General features: G+C 36.1%; 2 protein-coding genes across 3 annotated transcripts; both read right to left on the reverse strand.

The window, feature by feature from the left end:
• On the reverse strand, positions 287-9,990 carry LOC109244422 (ARF guanine-nucleotide exchange factor GNOM-like). Its single transcript, XM_019411512.1, has 3 exons — positions 9,823-9,990; positions 6,657-7,489; positions 287-4,345 (listed from the first exon to the last, which is right to left on the reverse strand). The coding sequence occupies exons 2-3, from the start codon at positions 7,389-7,391 to the stop codon at positions 746-748; spliced, it is 4,335 nt and encodes a 1,444-aa protein (XP_019267057.1). The 5' UTR covers positions 7,392-7,489; positions 9,823-9,990; the 3' UTR covers positions 287-745.
• Positions 13,716-18,634, reverse strand: LOC109244430 (26S proteasome non-ATPase regulatory subunit 11 homolog). Of its 2 annotated transcripts, none has more exons than XM_019411522.1 (2): positions 18,426-18,634; positions 13,716-15,218 (listed from the first exon to the last, which is right to left on the reverse strand). In XM_019411522.1, exon 2 carries the CDS (start codon positions 15,191-15,193, stop codon positions 13,922-13,924), a length of 1,272 nt encoding a protein of 423 aa, XP_019267067.1. In that variant the 5' UTR covers positions 15,194-15,218; positions 18,426-18,634; the 3' UTR covers positions 13,716-13,921. The 2 variants fall into 2 exon arrangements, with proteins under 2 accessions (XP_019267067.1, XP_019267077.1); XM_019411532.1 differs by lacking the exon at positions 18,426-18,634 and adding an exon at positions 17,261-18,082.

An 18,928-nucleotide genomic window follows, 5' to 3' on the forward strand; every position in this document is an offset into this window, starting at 1 on the left:
GTCAAAGCAAGAAGAAAAGCGTGTATCTTATTTTGTAAAAGCCAAAGGGCTTAGGGTTTTTTTCTAATTTTTCAGCCAATGCTATATTGAAGAATAGGGGCAAAACAGTAATAAAGTGGAATTTTATGGGTTTTTTGTAAAATCATATTAACCGGAAGCTGCTGTCCGATTCCCCTTTCTATAAAGTAGTAAAGTAATGTACTAGAATTTCCGAGGAAAAATTACTTACCATTTCTATAACATGAAGCTAAAAACTGAAAGGAAAACGAAGAATGGGGGCATTCTCTTTAATAAACAAAATCCAATATTCACCTCACAGAGTGATACAGATACAAGGCCACATTCAATACCAAGGTTCTTTAACATGCTGAGCACAGAAAAGTTGAACGAAAACAATCCCTATGATAAAATTAACAGACAGAACGGCTAGTGTCCGAAAAAGTGAATTTGTTGAATTGTCACTTGTACAAGATTATACATTTAAGGCAGATTAGTGGAATTCGTGCAGCAACACGCTGACAATACAAAAGGTAAAAACTGGGTTAGAACTTTATGTTCTGTACAATATGCTCATCCAACACAATTATCTGAGAAAGATCATCAAATTCCTGGCCGAAAATGACCAGACATTCATCTCTGTGTATTATTCTCTTCCAGTGAAAAGCCACAGAAAATCCTCCCCTTCCATTGTACAAATATTGCCACCAACATAACTTCTATCCAGATAACTCAAAGCCTCGACAAGCTATTCATTTGGATCGGTTTCAACAGACACAGGATCAGGCTGTAAATTTTCTGAATCAATATCAGGGAAAACCTCAGATTGCAGAGAAGGAACAATGTTATTTACATGCAACCATGTCAATTCCCATAAGCTATCTCCACCAAGGGCGCTCCTCTTAACAAGTACCCCCTTAGACTTCATTACAGACAAGGTGTTCTTCAGGAGTTCAGGGACTAGTTCCTGAAGCTTTTCACTTTTTTTACCTCTAACTTTCACCTTCATACATTTTTCCATCCTGTTGAGGACGCCCAACCACAGTTTACAGAATGTGGTCAATTGAGATAGCTCATGAAGCAACTGGTGAAACAATTTAGTAAGGAGCTTTAAGGCAAGAACAAGTGTCTCTTCCATGTTCCGGTAGTCTTTTTGTGATGCAAGCTCAATCAAGTCATCCAACATTGTAAAAATGACCATATCAAAGCACTGCAACCAGAGACCATGTGGAAAGTAAATTTCATGCTCTCCCGTCAAGCACATTTGTAGGGATGAAAGAGCATGATTCCTAACTTCTCTCTGATCCAAACTAACTTTCCTCAGCCCCTGTACAAGCCTCAACCACATCTCCCCAATATCATGGGACAACTTCACCGCTTCAGTCTCTGCCAGAGCTTCCCTAGTATCTTTGGACCAGCGTGCTAAACAAGCAACTGAACCTGCCATAAGATCCACTGCCCGAGCAGGTCTATCAGCAGGTCCAACACGAGACTCTGCAAAATTTCTTGCTGCATCGAGGCAAAGAACATAATTAGCTGGAGACAAATGGGCTCCATCAGACATAATGAAAACCAGGGCATCAAATCCTGCTTCAGAAGCTTCTGGATGTCTTGCTGTTATGGAAAGTAAAAGGGTAATAGTTCTCCATCCCATTTGAGAACGAATGTGTGTGGCATTAGCTTTTACCAGACGACTGACTTCCTGTGTAATCTGCTCACAGTATGCATCAGCAACACGGGCGTCAAGCTTGAGAACAAGTTGTAGTGATCTCAAAAGTTCATCAGCTAAGTTCTCTTTATAGGGAAGCAACCTCAGGCAGATGCGGAGGAGTCCAAAAACAGCTTTCTCAATCAAAGCACAAGGCATTACTGTTGAGTGCACAATATTAGCAATATGCTCATAAACTCCCTGCCAAAGAAGTCTAATTCTATCTCTGTTGTTCAAGGTAATTGCAATCAGCAGTTCCAAGCAGAACACTGCCGTGTCTTCATCTTCAGGAGAACTACTACCCTTCTGAGGTCTCCCTGCAACCCATATGAGTGCCCGTGCCAACTGTAGCAAAGAATCAGCTAGAAGAAACTTACTTTCTGTAAAGATGTTATCAATGTGACACTTCTGAATTGTCTGCAGTGTGCTATGGTGAGCAGCGAGTTGTTGCTCAGTAGGTTGAGACCTTGGCTCTTCAGTATCTAAAGATAGGAGCTGACTAAATCGCCCCATAAGTCCTGAAGATCTTCTAGGAGTACCTATGGATTGCATATGAGTGGAAGATAACGAGTTAGGTAGGGGCTTCCCATGTCCTGTATCAGAAGGTGCCTCTGATTCATCAGCCGCATCACTTGCTACACGAGCAGGAAGAAGGCCAAGCTTATGCAATCTCAAGACACAATCCAAGATATTTCTCCAGCCAGTACGGATGAAATTACCGTATTTGTTTGCAATAGTGAAAACTGTAACAGTTGCCATCCTTGCTTTTGCATCATCGCCAAAGGCTAAAACAGGTTCCTCAACCAATGAAGGATTCAAGAGAGTTGTGAACTTACATAGAGATACTACCAGATCATCCAAAACATCTTCAAGATGATGGCAAGCTGAAATCTTTGCAACAGCCAAGAAACCATCAATACATGTTTGGTAGACATCCTCATGTTCAGCATGATCAAATACCACAGAGATAGCAGCAATAGTTGGACCAGACATTGTGACAAACATATCATGATCAAGATAGGCTCTCGAATCACACACAATATATGGAGAAGTTTTCTTGGATTTGTGCATCAAGTCAATCCAACGGCTTGGGTTCATTTCAGCAAAACCAGCACCTTGTTCTGGTGTTGTGCGGATCTCATTGTTGCATATAGAATGATATAATTCAGATAGATATTCACGAGGGAGATCATTACCTCCATTAATGTTCCGATTATTTCGAATGAAATCTTCCTCTGTCATCTTCTTCTTCACCTGAACATTATGCTGGTCAGTATTGAGCATTATAACTGAATATGACAACACCATAGCAGCATCTTTATTAGCTAGAATCTGTGGAGATTGCTCATAATATCTCTCTGAAAACGCCTCAAGTACCCTTTGTATTTTTTGAGATTCCCCAGGCAGTCGAAAAGTTTCCAAAAATAGCCGCAATGCAATATCCAGGTTCATGTCTTCGAAATCAAATGTTCCAGCAAACTCATGAAGAACTTGAATGCAAAATTCATCGTGATTTCCGAGAAAGTCCCCCACAAGATTCTTATCTAGACCAGCTGTAAACCTGAAAAAGCAAGCCACACTCTGGGGATCAAGTTTCTCTGGCAACAGATGTGTTCCTTGGAGAAACTCTAGTCCTTTCTTTGGGTCCCTATTGAAATGATCAGCCCCAATCATTAACCTTCTTTTTATGTACTTCCTCCTACGTACAAACGGTACCCAATGATCGGGATCACTATAGCTCTCACACTTAACCATCCAGAATGGAGCATACTCCTCAAGATTTATCGGAATTTGTTGCGAACTACATCCATTGCTTATCCTCTCAGCCATTCCCTGAATTACAGCAATCAGACCATCCAAAGCAAGAATGTTCATGGCAGACAACGGAGAGTTCACGGGGAATGCACTCTTTGACAACAAATTTGCAAGTTCTTCAAAAACATTGGTGCAGGTGATATCACAATCTAAATTTGCATACATTTCTACCATGAAGGACTTCTGCCTGCAAAAGTCAACGAGAGCCTCCATAGCTACTTCCTGCTGCTGGTATGAAGCCCCATAACGACTTTGTGCAAGTCTCAAGACAACACATGACAAGAAGGCCTCAAGTTGTAGCTTTAGTTCAGTTCGCAAATGCTGATACAGATTTAGAACAATGCTGCAGACAGTTGAAAGAATCACTGGACTCGTTGACAGGCCAAATACCATCAGATTTTGGAATAATTCATCCTGAACCAAACTCGACAATCTAGGGTGACTGCGTATAGCAGAGCCACCCAGTTCAACGGCTGAGTTGATCAAACAAAGGGCAAAAAGTGGAACATCTTCATCAAAAGCTGTTGTATTTGCTCTGGGACCCATCCCTATATGTTCGACAACATTTAACAAGGAACACAAGAAGTGAAATATCTCAACCATGCATGAAACCCCATATGGTTCAGTCATTAGATGTAAATCATTAGGAACATTATCCTTCCCGTTATCACTCATGACCATGCCTTCATCTATAACACCATTAAGCAGAACTGTAGAGGCAGAAGAAGAAAAAGCTCCAGAAGGTGGCTGGCTATCATATTCAGAAGTACCAGTGCCATTCTCTGACTTGCTATTGAAACTGTACTCATTGTCAAGGCCCACAACCTACACTAGAAGAAATTTAACTTATAATGCTCCAAACACATTCATATAGAAGAATAAGCAAAAAACAAATGATCTATCAATATGATATCTGATATCTATCTTCATTCAATTCTAGAACTTCTCTTTGGTGCTAATATACGAAGACTTCCCCCCACCCCCAGCAAGGGCAAGAAAAAGAAAAAGGGATAATTTCAGATACCTCCCCTCATATTTCATTTCGTAACACAACTTACTTGTGGTTTACGATACTATGCTTACTTTCCTTATTTTGGATTTTTTGTAACAATTCTTTTAACCTATTTATCACTAGTGTAAAGAAAAATTCAATTTGACTTATTTACCTTATTAATATTATCTATTTTGTTTAACAAGTCCTTTAAGAATAAAAAATTTTAATCCATTGGCTGGCTCTCCTGAAACAACACACAACTCACACACCCAGAAGAACAAAACACAACAAAGCTCAATTTTTTTTTTTTATTATCATCATCATTATTGCAAGATTAATACACGTCCCATTTTCTTGGATAATGCTTTCTCTTTTTAGTAGCAGTAGCAGGAACTTCTTCCATATATTGCAGTTGTTAATAATTTCTTTTGAACTTCTGTAGGCCAAAATCCAACTTTCTTCTTCACACTTTACCACAAAGGGGCTCCTTTTCTTCTGCAAACACTATTTCCGATTCCAATTAAACAAGTAAAGAGCATAAGTAAACAGCTTTTTTTCCAATTACAATCATTGATTTCCTTCTTTTTGATAAGGTATTACAACCGTTGATTTTCAATTACAACAATTAAAAAGTTGTTTCAATGTTGACAGATATCGTTATCAGCCCCGCCTTTCCCCTAAGCCAATCTCCTCTCCCACCCACCAATTCCCGGCCGATGGGGAAGTTTTGACTGAGCAAAGCCAGGTCAGTGCAAATGGGTAAGTTTGTCAAAAGACCTTATAGTTCCGATTCATGTCAATTCACAGTTTTAATCCCATTAACTGAATCCAACAAACCCAAATAACTCTTCTTCTCGATAACACCAAATCTTTCATTGTCATCATAAAAGATAATCCTTCCACTAATTCCACGGGAAGAAGAATGTGGAATGCAACGTGTTTGCAGAGTAAGAACGACTTTCCAATCAATGGATTTAGATTTTTTACTCTTAAAGAATGTGTTACATAAAAGGGTATATTAGTAAGAGTAAATTAGTCAAATTGTAAACTTTTTACATTACTGAAAAATAGGTTAAAAGAATTGTTACAGGAAATTCAAAATAAGCAAGATAACCATAATATCGTAAAGGGCATGGATTTTAAGCTTCAAGCGTTTGCACCTAATGGAGGGGCTATTAGTGCATTTGATGTTATTAAGATTTGACCATTTAATGGGTCTGAATAATTTGAATCATTCAAATCCTAAAAAGAGTATTAAAAGAGTCTTATTATTCAATGATTTTTGGGAGGATCACTTTCATCACCACTCTGTCAACACAATCACCATCGTCAACCATCATCAACAACCACTACCATCAAGCACCTCCACCATCACAACCATCACCACTGCCAACTGGCACCACCATTTACTATCACAACAACCACCATCACCACCACCACCATTGCCAACCACCAACCACCGCCACCGGTCACCACCACCCACCACCTTACAACCTATATTTTGTGGATAATATTTTAATTATTTTACTTGAATTACTTATTGGTTTTAAAAAGATAAACTATAAATATTCAGATATTGAGAAAACTTGTTGTTGTTGTTGTTGTTGTCGTCGTCGTTGAGAAAACTAACAGTCTTAATTATTCAGTTCTAAATACAACATCTTAATTCAGATTTAGACATCTTAATCTCAATAAAAACAAACGGTCCCTTAGTGTAACAAAGTGAAACTTGAGGGAAGATCTATGAAATTAAGACTAATTTTAGATGCACATGCAGAAGCAAAGAGAACTATCGATTAGCTTATGATGTCTAAGGCAAGTACTGCTTTGTATTGAATTGTATAAACCACATGATCTAAACACTTAAGCATTAAAAAGAGGCCACTTAGCCCACTCTTCTTCTTGTGCCAACCCAAAAAAATATTGTTTTATCAATTACCCATAAGGCGAAACTGGATCATGAGAAGAATTATAACACCATTTGTTTACTACCTTTCTTAATGATTTTGCACTCTAGGAGGGGAATGTAGACAATTCTGATGGATCATTATTTCCCAAACCAGGAAGAAGAATGGTACATACTGCAGGAAGGATAACTTCAAGATACATATAATTAAAAGAAAAAAGAGGATGCACCAATACCGTGTTTTGGGTGGAACTGCCTCGTCTAACTATAGAATGTTGAGTGTTGTCGACATCCGGAAGGTGTGAAAAGATACATCTCACAAGTTCATGCATGGTGTGACGTGCTATCTGCTGTAAGAGCTCACTCTTGCTTCCAGCTTGATGAACTACTCTAAAGCACGTATTGACTATGGTGCAAACATGCTGATTACTCAACACAACTGATGCTTTACTTCTCATGCATGCCAAAAGTACTTGAAGTATCTTCATCAATACAACTTCTTCTGACGCAGGATCAGTTACCTCGAATCTGCAACTGGTCACAGCATCCACTACAGAGTGCATGGCATTTTCAACGTTGGCAGTATTACAATCAAGAACATCAAGACTCAAAATTTTGAAGACAGAAGACAATGCAACACCAGTGATTGGTGCCCCAGTTTCATCAGATCGAATAACATCCAGAAATGGCTGGAGATATAAGGCTGGACTGACGGATTGCCACTGATGCTGCCATGAGAATATCTGTTTACGTAAAGTCTTCAGAGACTGGATGAGTGAGTGCTCTAGTTGATCATCCCCGGATACATAACGACCACCCCACCTCGCATTTCTTCTCATGACTGATAAAACAGCACTCACTTCAGAGTTAACCACACAAGCTATATCAGTTTTAATGGAAGAGATGGTCTCGCAATCTTCTGGCTCCTCTTCAATTGCCTTGATACTAGATTGTAGCCTTAAACGCCCCATTGCGGAAAATGTGTAACTCGAATGAACTCTGAATATGTAATCAAGAAAAAGCTCGCAGGGAGTATGATTGAAGCAAGTCAAAGCATACCCCTCATTGTCTACAAAAGACACCATTAGAATCGAAGGGGTCATACAACATATTTGTTGGAAAAGCAACTTCTCAAAAACAATCATAAGGAAGCAAAACACCCTCGGAATAGGGGTAAGATATAAACGCCATATAAAGGTAGTGCTTCTTATTTCAGGAAACATACAGTACCAATTGTATAGATCACTTTTTTTTTATCGGTACTAGTTGTATAGATAACTGACCCGTCTCAATTCCTAAAGAGGTCGTTTGGCTTGTTGAATAAATTTGGAATAAGTAGAGACAAAAATATATAGTCCATTGTTGATTGTTTTTGCAGCATGGGTTGAATTATGGGTGGGATTGTAATCACCTTATCATGGGATAACTTTTATCCCACTGGATAAATTGATGCTTTTACCCCCTTTTCATATTTCTCTTCTTCCATAATAGCCACCAACTTACTTTAAGTAAATGGAAGGGCGTGGTAGTGCTTCCAAACAATTGACATATAGAATACACATCAAAATAATATCCCACTCCTCTTCAAAGATATTTCATATCAGATGTGATAAAACTATTCAAGTTCTCTGTTTAAAATAAGACCTTCAAGAAAGGAAAAGGACAAAAATCTCTCACACTGGCTGGTTTTTGACTAGTGACTAACAAAGACATCAACAGTCACAGTCAGAAGACCTAATCTGCCCATCTGCATAATCTCTCCTTGCTGATAAACAAATAAAGGAATAAGGGTCGAATACAACTAAGGCTCAATCCCAAGCAAGATGGCGTCGACTATATGACTCATTGTCCATTTCACTCCATTTATGCCGTCTCAGTCGGTCAGTCCAAATATTATAAAAAACTTAGTTTCACTAGCATCAGAAGCTCTTTACATTTTCTATAGCCATATAAACCTCTAACAAAACTAGAAGACTCCTAGAAACCATTGGACTTAAGGTAAACGTACATATATTTCTAAATCAAAGGAAAATAACGAAACAATAGAAACACACATAACACTAATCAAAAAGAGGAACGCCAATATGATGTGAGTAGTGACTAACTACCCATCAATAGTCTAAGTTACATAAAGTCATCTGGCCGTCAGTGCAATCTCTCTGCTGATAAAATACAAGAGAATAAGGGAAATAAAGCATTTAAAAAATAACCACATCATCTATTTCAGAAAAAAAAAAAAAGAAACGAAGCAGACCAAGGTGGACTATTTTACCAAAATTTAGCATTCAGTTGATGACAAGTGGAGAAGAACAGAGTGCTTTTTCCCCAAAACACCAAGCAAGCACACATTAAACTTGCAGTTCCTTTACCTATGTTGCTCGCTAGTAGCAAAATTTGAAACTATGGATGTTTAATCAGTTCTCCTAGAACCAATATGAGCACTAGCATTCTTACTACAAGAACAGGCCTATGTACTTCACTCTCTAATACTACGTCTGTTCCATTATATATGGCAGTGTTGTGTTGCACGAGTAGAAAATTATGTCTTGACACAGGTTTTGACTTAACCTTTTAATTTGACTTAGGCACTATACTAGTGGTAGTAGAACAGAACATTAAAATAACACTTGAGAAGTCATTTTGATTAAAAAACATCACACCAGAGCTTAAACTCCAAATAGTTAAATAAATTTGAGTTCTTGAAAGTCAAGACGGTATGTTAAGCCGAAACAATGTCAAACATTTCACTAAAATTGGAAAATGTCATAAATTGGAATGGAGAGGGTATTTATGTGATATAATAATTTTTTTAACTTTGTCACATTAAATATGTCATAACATTTGTATGGCTATAAAAGCACAAAATTTACAAGCTTAAAGTTAAATTATTTCCAAATAAAAATTGACATTTTTTTTAAGGATTAATATGGAAATAGTGTAAATAAAATGGAACAAACGGAGTAAACCAAGAAATCATTAATTAGTTGACAAATTAATTCTCAAACGACCTCAACTCAGGGGCTCGTGAGGAATGACTAATTATGGACTTATATTAGTAATATTTAACTTGACCCTTAAATTGAAATTGAAATTGGAAGTTTGAATTATTAGAAGGATCACAATATTATTACGATAATCATCTCATGTTTGATGAAGTTGCTAGAAAACTGACTGCTAAAATACTAGTAATACTCAAAATGCAGATCATTAAACCCTTAAACTTCATAACTTTTACGAAATGTGAAGCAATTAAGAATTCATTTCTTGTAAAAGATCACACAAGTAACTCCGTAAAGTGGAGCTAAAGCTTTATTTGTGTAATGGAAAGTTACTACATAAGAGGGATTAGGGTTTTTATTTCACAAAGAGGAGAAAATGTAGGAAGAGTAAAAGGGAACTTACGACTCGATTTCGGAGGAGATCGCGGGGAGTTCGCCGGAGAAAATGTAGGAAGAGTAAAAGCGAAGGAGAGTGGACTTATTTGAAATAAATTGCAAAATTTAGGCCCTCAAAGTGAAATCCATAAAGCCTAGACTTTCCAATTTCCATCCAATCAATCAGCTTTACGATTTACATTTAATTTGTAGTACTTTTCTAGGGATGTTCATGTGGATTGAATATCTAAAATTCGAACCGATATGTTTAATTTGGAATTGTGTTTATTAAAATTTCGGATTTCGGATTAGATTTGGATTAGTATAATTTTAATACGATTCGAAATCCGAAATTATTATGGCATGTATAAATACTAAACTTTAATTTCGGATAGTTAGTGCTTCATTTACATTTTCCTCCAAGTTATTACCTTTACAATTGATGAATTTACCTATATTGGCACCATAGTATTTTCATAATTGCATAAACATGAATTTTTCTTACTGTATTGCCTCTTTTACAAAGAAAATATACATATGAGTTCGCAACTTTGAGGCATAATAATCCGATCCGAAATTCGAAAATCCGATCTGATCCAAACTTTAAAATCCGATCCGATGTGCTAAATCCGATCCGATCTGATCCGATCCATGCACAGCCCTAAGAGTAGCTTTTAAATGGAAAACTAACGGGAATGACCCACCAAAAGTACTTATCCGAAAATAATAGTACTACTTATTTGTCGGAAAATTGATTGTTTTTTGCCTTTTTTACCCTTAATAATAGTGGGTTCTTGAAGATGGAAATAACACATAAATAGAATAAATATTCAATGAATAGAGGTTACTTAAGACATAAATAAGGGTAGAATAGTCTAATCTCTTTCCTAATTAATATTTCTTAAGGAACGTATAAAAGAGAAATACGACGCAAAATATGAGATGGAAGGAATATTATAATTTATACTATAGAAAAATATTCACAAAGTACTCAGCAGCTATATTATATGTTTTAAATCTTCATGGCATATAATTCGCATGTTGTATATCTTAAGAGGTCGTTAGGTAGGGAAATAAGTTATTCCTGGATTATAATACGAGAATTAAATAATAACATGATTATTTAGTGCATATATTTTTATTGAAAGATGTTTGGTTTATCGGATTAAAAATGAGATATACAGGGTACAATATAAATACTATGTGTTTGGTGTATAGTGGATAAATTAAGATAAATTCTTAATTTTAATTTTAACCTTGGATTGTTTAAAAGACTTTGGGAGAAGAGCCTTGGAGAAGTATATCTTTGTCATGTTAGTATTTATCCTAGGATTACAACTCGAGATTATTATCTCACCCTTATTGTGAAATAGAATAATATTCAATTGTGGGACTAATTAATCCTGAGACTGCTAATCCCTGATTGAAAAATTCAATTAAACGCAGGGTAAAATAATTTCGTAATTAATCTCGGAATTATTGTCCTTTATTTCACATATCAAACGACCCCTAAAAGCCCGTTCAGTTGGGTGTACCAGGAGGATTAATCTGCTTACAAAACAAAATAGCTAATACTTTGTTTAGTTACCATTCTCCGCGTGTAATTCAACAACGCTATTATATTGTATGATTACCAATTCGCTTTTCTTCGTTAGTAATGCCAGCATAAATTATGCGAAAATATAGTCTATGATTTTAGATCTGTATTTAGTTTCTTTTGTTTCAAGTTACTTTAAAATCAATATAAAGCAAAAGATTTACTCAACACAAAATTTTCCTTTCAATAATTACCAGTACATAGTTTTATGATATTATGACTCCTTCAGGTAGCTGTCATTGAATTCCATATTGCATGATATTAAATTATTATATTTCATAATGATATTGAACTCCATAAATATAGTTTCTGTGAGAGTATATAAAGCTTTTTAAAGGAAAATATACAATGATAAAAAGAAAGTAGACTATAATAGCAAGCACCTCTAATTTTGTTTAAGAGATAAAAACATATATTAATTTATATTTTATATACTAATTTTAAATATTTAACATAACGAATAACGTCCATTATGAAATAATCGATGCATTAGAATCCTTGCATTACTAATTCCTACATTACTGTTTTTTTTTTTTTTTTGCATTACTAATCTCTATATTATATTGCAAACCAAAAGACCCCTTATAGTATATAATAATATTATTCAACTATTCTCTCGCCTCTCTACCTGTTAGGTAGGGGTAAGGTCTACGTACAGACTATCCTTTCCAGATCCCACCTGGTGGAAACATACTGAATTTGTTGTTGTTGTTGTTGTTGTATTCAACTATTCCTCTCGTTGTATATTGCAATTCAATTGTGTGAATTATATACCTCCGGGGTATACAACATACAAAATTGTACCGTGAAATTTTAATATGTCTTGTCTATGTGAAAGTCCCCTTTTAAGTATGCAAGTCTTATTTAAATGTAAAAAGGAATTGAAGTTAGAATTCACACAAAAAATTACAAACGATGAATATGATATTTCGTATTAATTTTTTCTTAAGGATTGAAGGAATATATTTTTCTGATAAGGTTTAATTAGAACGCGTTTAGCTTATACAAAAGTTGTTAAGAGTCCCGTTTGAATTGGCTTATTTTAAGTGCTTTTAAGCCCAAATCGCTTTTAAGCCATTTTGTAGTGTTTGAATAAAGTAAAAACGTGCTTTTAAGATAAAATGACAAAAATAAGTCAAAAGTTAGAATTCCTAACTTATGGCTTTTGACTTAAAAGTCGCTTGCAACAAGCCCATCCAAACGGGCTCTCATACCAATTGTTAGGCTAAGCCCACCCAAAAATACTCTTAACGTATGTGATATTTCCTCATTGGACCTAACATGCACAGTTTTCCCAAAAGGTCTCATACCATTTAAAAATATTCATACACCTTATATATAGTTTTTCAATCTTTTCAACAGTCAATGTGAAACTTTGTTCGCCGACCTAATACAACCAAGCAAACTAATATACTATCTTATGCAGAGATAGTAAGCAGATTTAAACTGAAGAAACCATTACTTCTAAGAAAAAATGAGCCTTGTAAGTGGTTCAGAAGCTTATAAACAGTGTATGAGTCATCCCCACATAAAACATTTTAGAAATTCAGTTGAGACCTTGATCATCAGTCACTCCTGGATTTCAACTATGAGCATGTTTGGATGTGCTTAAAAACTGGTTTTTGAAAGTGTTTGGCAACTAGACAAATGGCTTAAAAAAAGCTAAAATCTGCTTTAAAAAGCCAAAACCAACAAGTTGGGTAAACCCAACTTTTCTAAATTGGCTTAAAAGCCATATTGCTTTGACCAAAGATATTACATTCTTATCCCTTATAATTTTTCTTAATCTCGAAATTATCCCTTAGTACAAAACTTGAAATTGCTACTGTCTTTTTCCTCCCGAAATTGCAGCATCTATTTTCTTCATTTTACTTTTTTTCTTTCACATTCTTCTCCAGATTAACGGTTTGTTTGCTCCCATTTTTTGTATTTTTTACTAATTTTCTTTAAAATATTAATTATTATTTTTGTTTGCTTTCTTCGTACTGAAATTGTTCGTTTGCTTTCTTCATACTACTTTTAGTTTTATAAATTGAAAGTGAATTAAATTTTTAATTATTATGTATTTATATTATTAGAATAAAATATTATAGTAATAAGCATCTTTATAGGTTTGACAGCTTTAAGGATATTTCAGTAATTTTAACAGAAAAATGCTTACTAACACTTGTTTATCAAATACTTCAATAGCTTTTTCTCAGCTCCAGCACTTTTATCCAAACACGTAACTGCTTATTTATAAAACCAGCTCCAGCACTTAAAAGCTACTTTTTTTAAGCCAATCCAAACGGGCTCTATATATGGTTTACACTAAGTTCAGAATGTATCAGGAAAGGAACCTTATAATATAAAGAATGTCAAATGCTGAAAACAGAGGCTGCGTGCAGCACACAAAAGGTAGAGCACATAAAGGGAAAAGATACACGTCAAAAAAAGATCTAACACTCAAGCTATTGTTCTCGAAGATCTTACAAACAGACTGTCAACAACTTATCCCCATATTTGAAACGGTTTCCAACGGATCTAACACTCAAGCTATTATTCTCGAAGATCTTACAAACAGACTTTCAACAACCTTCCCCATATTTGAAACAGTCTCCAACGTAGCTGGAAAAATTGCATCTGGTTTAGGATCCTCAAAAATTATAAGGCATCCAGCACCCTGGTCCAGGGTCCCAGCGAATTTCTTATCCAAAATCATTTGAGATAACTTCTTCTCAACATGGTCACCAGGCAACTCTATCAACTCAGCAATATGAGCAATCTCAACTCTCGAGAAGGGCTCAATCAATCTACAAAGGTTCTGCTCAAGCAAAGTGTCATAGAGGGAAGACAGGTGCCGGTGGACGATAGGATCTTCATCTAGCTGAGCCTTAAAGTTCCGAAGAGCAGTCTCGAAGAGCTTCAAGGAGCGCTTGGAATGTGCATCCGCAACAGCTTTCATTGCATCGACTTCTGGCCCCTGATATTGCAATCCAACCTTTGGGGATGATATTATTCCTGCAACATCATCAGACTGGTTGACCATGATTTTGCAAAGCAACATATACTTGAGGCTGTATATGGCCTGGGGATCTTCAAGGGCATTGAATGCTTCAAATGCTTCATAGAAATAGCTGTAACCAGTTTTATAATCCTTCTCTTCCGCATGAAGGATCCCGCTCTGCAAATCAATAGAACCTTGCTGAGCTGGAGGCACATAAATAGCATTGGCTGCTGTTCGAGCAGCTGTGAGCGCAGCCTTGGCTTTGGGAAGATTTCTCAGCGAGAAATGTAGCTTGCTCTCCAGCAAGTCAATCTCCACAAGAAGCAGCTTATCATCCAATCTTCTCACCTCCTTAATCAGTCCTGAAAGGAGGGTCAATGCTTCAGAGTATTCCTTGTTTTCCATCAAAAGAGCTGCGAGTCTTGCCTCAATTCGTTGACGAAGAAATGTCCGCTTCTCCTTACGGGTCCACTCCACTATATCCTTGCAAAGTGTAACCTGAAGGTCAGATGTACCTGGTATTTTAGCCACTGCATCAATGATTCCTCGAACAATTTTTGCAGTTTTTGCCTTGGGGATCAAAGAAAAGAAGGGGCGCAACTGGGTCAGAAGGTTTTTAAGTTCCTCTGCCCTATTCTCCTGTCTAAGGAGGTCAGAGAGATTGGAGATTGCCTGCTCTTTGATCCTTAGGGCCTCAGAAGCAGAAGATGGGTTATCAAGGATGCGGTAAAGAATAGAGATGGCGTTAGATGGTGATGTAGCCTCAGAAGCCTGAGCTAGAGAATCAGTAGTGGCTGGGAGATATGAAGATGACATGGTCACAGCTTGCAGATTTTAACTCCTGCAGTTTAAGCAAAAGAAATTAGTATTCCTTATCAAGGAAAACAAATACACTGGGAAAAAAAGTACGTGCAGCAGAATGAGATACTTGGCCTTATAGTCTGTACCTACCTCCTACGATGAAATTAGTGGCTTACAAGATGTGAAGCTTTTAAATATTGGATTAAGACAGATTTACATGAAGCGATATGGATAGTGAGGATTCATATAGCCGTTCCCGACTTTCTTGGGATTGAGGCATAGTTGTTGTTTGTTGTACAAGATGTGATGCACTAAAATGAGAACGAACTGCGAAAGCTATATGCAGCTAAATGGGCGCAGAAAGCAACACCAATCCAATAACTAAACATTTGCAAAAGAGTACTACATTGAACTGAAAAAGCTATATGCAGCTACTTTGGTATAGAAAGCAACACCAACAATAACTAAACATTTGCAAAAGAGCACTACATCAGGACTACAGAGACCATCTTTCTGCCAATATAAGAATAACAGTTCTTAGTACGATTAAAAACCACTAAGTACTTAAAAAAGTAGGAGTACCTCTTACTATAACAAAGTCAATTTATCTTTTACTTATCCAAAAAAAAAATCAAGAAGCCAAGTATGACGAAAATGATAAGAAATACTATGTTCAGTTCGAAAAGGGCTTATAAGACAAATATTTTATCCAGATCTCCAATTTTTTTGCCCCAGCTCAGCTCCCCTCTTAAAAGTCTAGAATCAAATTTGGACTTTGCTATATATGTCTTCCAAGATAGTGCTCCTCGTATTCCCATTTCAAGAAACAACAAGAACGATTACTCACCTACACATCCACACACACACACCCCTCCCCCGCCCAAAAAAGAAAGCAAACCCAGCTAAATTATTAAAATTTACCATATTTATGGTCTAATAATACTTTAATCACATCCAAAACAATCCATGTTTTCTGAGAATAAGCAGCCAAGTTATTCAGTCTAAGATAATCTCAATTAACAAGCCGCTCTTTTTCCTTTTCTATTTTTAAAAGCATAAATGAGAAGGGATCAAGAAGCAAACTAATACATGACTAAACTAAAAATAATTTAGGTAATTCACTGTTGAAGTTAAAAAAAACCATGGTCTGCTTCAACTTAGAGGAGCCTTCACAGGAACCAGTGCACATGCAGAGTGTGTCATATGATTCAAGGACAAAGGCTGATTGAATCATGACAAGACCCCAAATACCGTAGCGAAAGCAGCTCATTTATTTGAATTAAAGCAGGAACATTGAAAATTCAGATGTCAGCAACAAGAAACCTTGAATTCTGACAAAATCAGAATGGATTCTTTTAAATTCAAAATGATAACAAAGCACTCAAAATTTTAAAAGCTCCAGCACCATCACATCAAAAGAAGAGCCAAAACAACCAACATCATCATCATTATTGGTGTATTGTTCAAATGGCTCTCTTCATATATACACATTGACGCATTACGACCAGAAAGCATGAAAAACAAAATAATTGGACCAGTGACCAACTATTGACTAGTATAGCCAGTCTGCCAATGTCCACCTGACACATTTTTTTAGTTAAAGATGTCTACTAGATGCAGTGGAGGATTAGAGCAGATATCCACAGGCAAACTAAAATAAACTGCTCTTGTTCTAACTTTAACTGTCTTATTTAATTTTACATTTCTTATGGGATTTTACTGGGTCGTTGTTGTTGTTATTTTTCTATTCATTAGAAGTGCTTCTACTGCTCTTCAGAAACCACAAAGACTTGAGCGTTGGAGTGGGCAGAGCAAGCTGGTCAAGTAACACATTGTTGGCAAATTAGAGTAAACTAATTGCGAAACATTGAGATTCAACTAAATCCTACTTTTATTGAAACAAGCACAATAAATTGACTATGCATCAATTCCAAACTAGTTGGAGTTCGACATATGGATACTCTATTCCATTTCTACTCTACTCGAGACCATTTCATATTTGTTGAGACAAGAACAACTGACAGAAATTGTCAGTTTTACAATCATATTCCTTTTATATTTTCTTATGCCAAAATTCCTTACTGACAGCTAAGGGCATGCAATCCTCAACACAAGCCCCTGGGTTGCCAATTTAAGCCAACTCACATTTCTGCACAAATACACAGCATATGAATATCTAATGATGGACAAAACACAGATCATGGTAAGATCCAATATTGTACATACAAAAGATACAGTATAGATCGGGCATATTGAAGCATTCAAATGCTGCAATACATTGAACTCAGGTACTTTGAACAAAATTTAAGAAAGTCAAGTTCGGAAAAAAATCAATTATGCCATCAGAAACTGCAGTTCAAAACTATGAAGCTTCAAGAAAAAAGATGGGCACCGAACTCATGACATTCTTAGAAATAAACCCATTCACTAACTAAACCTCCAACAAGTTTCAAAACTCTCAAAATTCGTGTGACCCATCAAGGAGCGTCAAGTAACCTTAGCCGCCTGTTTGGTTCAGAACATTTTTGGGCAAAAGGAACACTTGCAGTAACTTAACAAACAGCAATATTGGTAAACAAAAGTGTGCATTATTAGCGGCACAGTAACAAAGTTCTCTACTATGCTAACCCTAACTCAATTACCCACGTGGAAAACTGATTTAGACTTGACGAATATTCTTAATTAGCTATTTCAAAATTTCCCAGATTTGGGGATAGTTAGAAATTGAAAGCCAGCGTTGGAACAATTTTGGGGATTTGGTATATGCCATGAAGTTCATACATCCATCCAAGTGCTGAAAACCCACAATATAGTGGTAAGTACTCGCCTTGCAGTACTCGGATACTAATACTCAAAACCAGATTAGTCACAAATTCGGAACTTTATTAGTTTTTAAATGAAAATCAGAAAAAAGAATTGCATATTAACCTGAGAAATTCAATAATTATTCAATCAACCACACCTCAATCCTAAATCAGTTAAGATTCAGCCCAGTTCATTCCAAGACCAAATAATTTGTCTTTTAAAATCAAAAAACAAATTGTGATTTTTAAATCTCACAATTTTCAAAATCAGATAAGGTGTATAAAAATTGGATTTAACGCTTTAACTGCAGATTGGGATCAAATCACTGCAACTCAAATAAAAAAAATGCATTTTTTCCAGTAATAATAACTGGGAAAACGGGTTAGGGTTTTGTGCCATGAAAGACGAACAGGAGAAGCGCAAAATAAAGAGGGAAACCTACAAATTAATTTCACGGGAGAAACAGATCGGAAGGAGCTCGCGGTAGAAAGGAGATGATTGCAGCTGAGTCTGAGTGAAAGAAGCGTCAAGTTACTGTTGGCGTAGTTCGGCAATTGGTGAAGTTCTAAACTTTTCCAACAAGAAATTGGGTCTATTTTCCCACCGAGGCAAAGTAAACAAATAACGCAGTTATTGGTAGGAGAGCTTTCTTTTAAACGGGTTGTACCAAATGCAAATCCAAATTAATTAAGTCATATATTTGGAATATTAAATGGTTAAGTGAAAAAATCTAAAATTACCCAATCTAGTTCCTTTACTAATCAATTTGATACAAATTAGCAAGTTTTTAACTCAAAATAGTTTCCTATTAATGAGTAGTCAAAAAAAAGAGTTAAATTACGCTTCTCCTTCCTGTTTTTTTTTTTTTTTTTTTTTTTTTTTTTTTTGTATGATTGCAATAACGAGTCTTGTTCCGTGCGTATACTCAATCTCCGTGAATACAAG

This window comes from Nicotiana attenuata, chromosome 2 (assembly GCF_001879085.1).
Source record: "Nicotiana attenuata strain UT chromosome 2, NIATTr2, whole genome shotgun sequence".
NCBI lineage: Eukaryota > Viridiplantae > Streptophyta > Magnoliopsida > Solanales > Solanaceae > Nicotiana > Nicotiana attenuata.

Coding starts and splice junctions, on each gene's coding strand:
- LOC109244422 (XM_019411512.1), bottom strand. CDS start 7,391: ATGGGGCGTTTAAGGCTACAATCTAGTATCAAGGCAATTGAAGAGGAG. Junction 4,346..6,656: donor GCAGTTCCACCCAAAACACG/GTATTGGTGCAT, acceptor CTTCTAGTGTAG/GTTGTGGGCCTTGACAATGA.
- LOC109244430 (XM_019411522.1), bottom strand. CDS start 15,193: ATGTCATCTTCATATCTCCCAGCCACTACTGATTCTCTAGCTCAGGCT.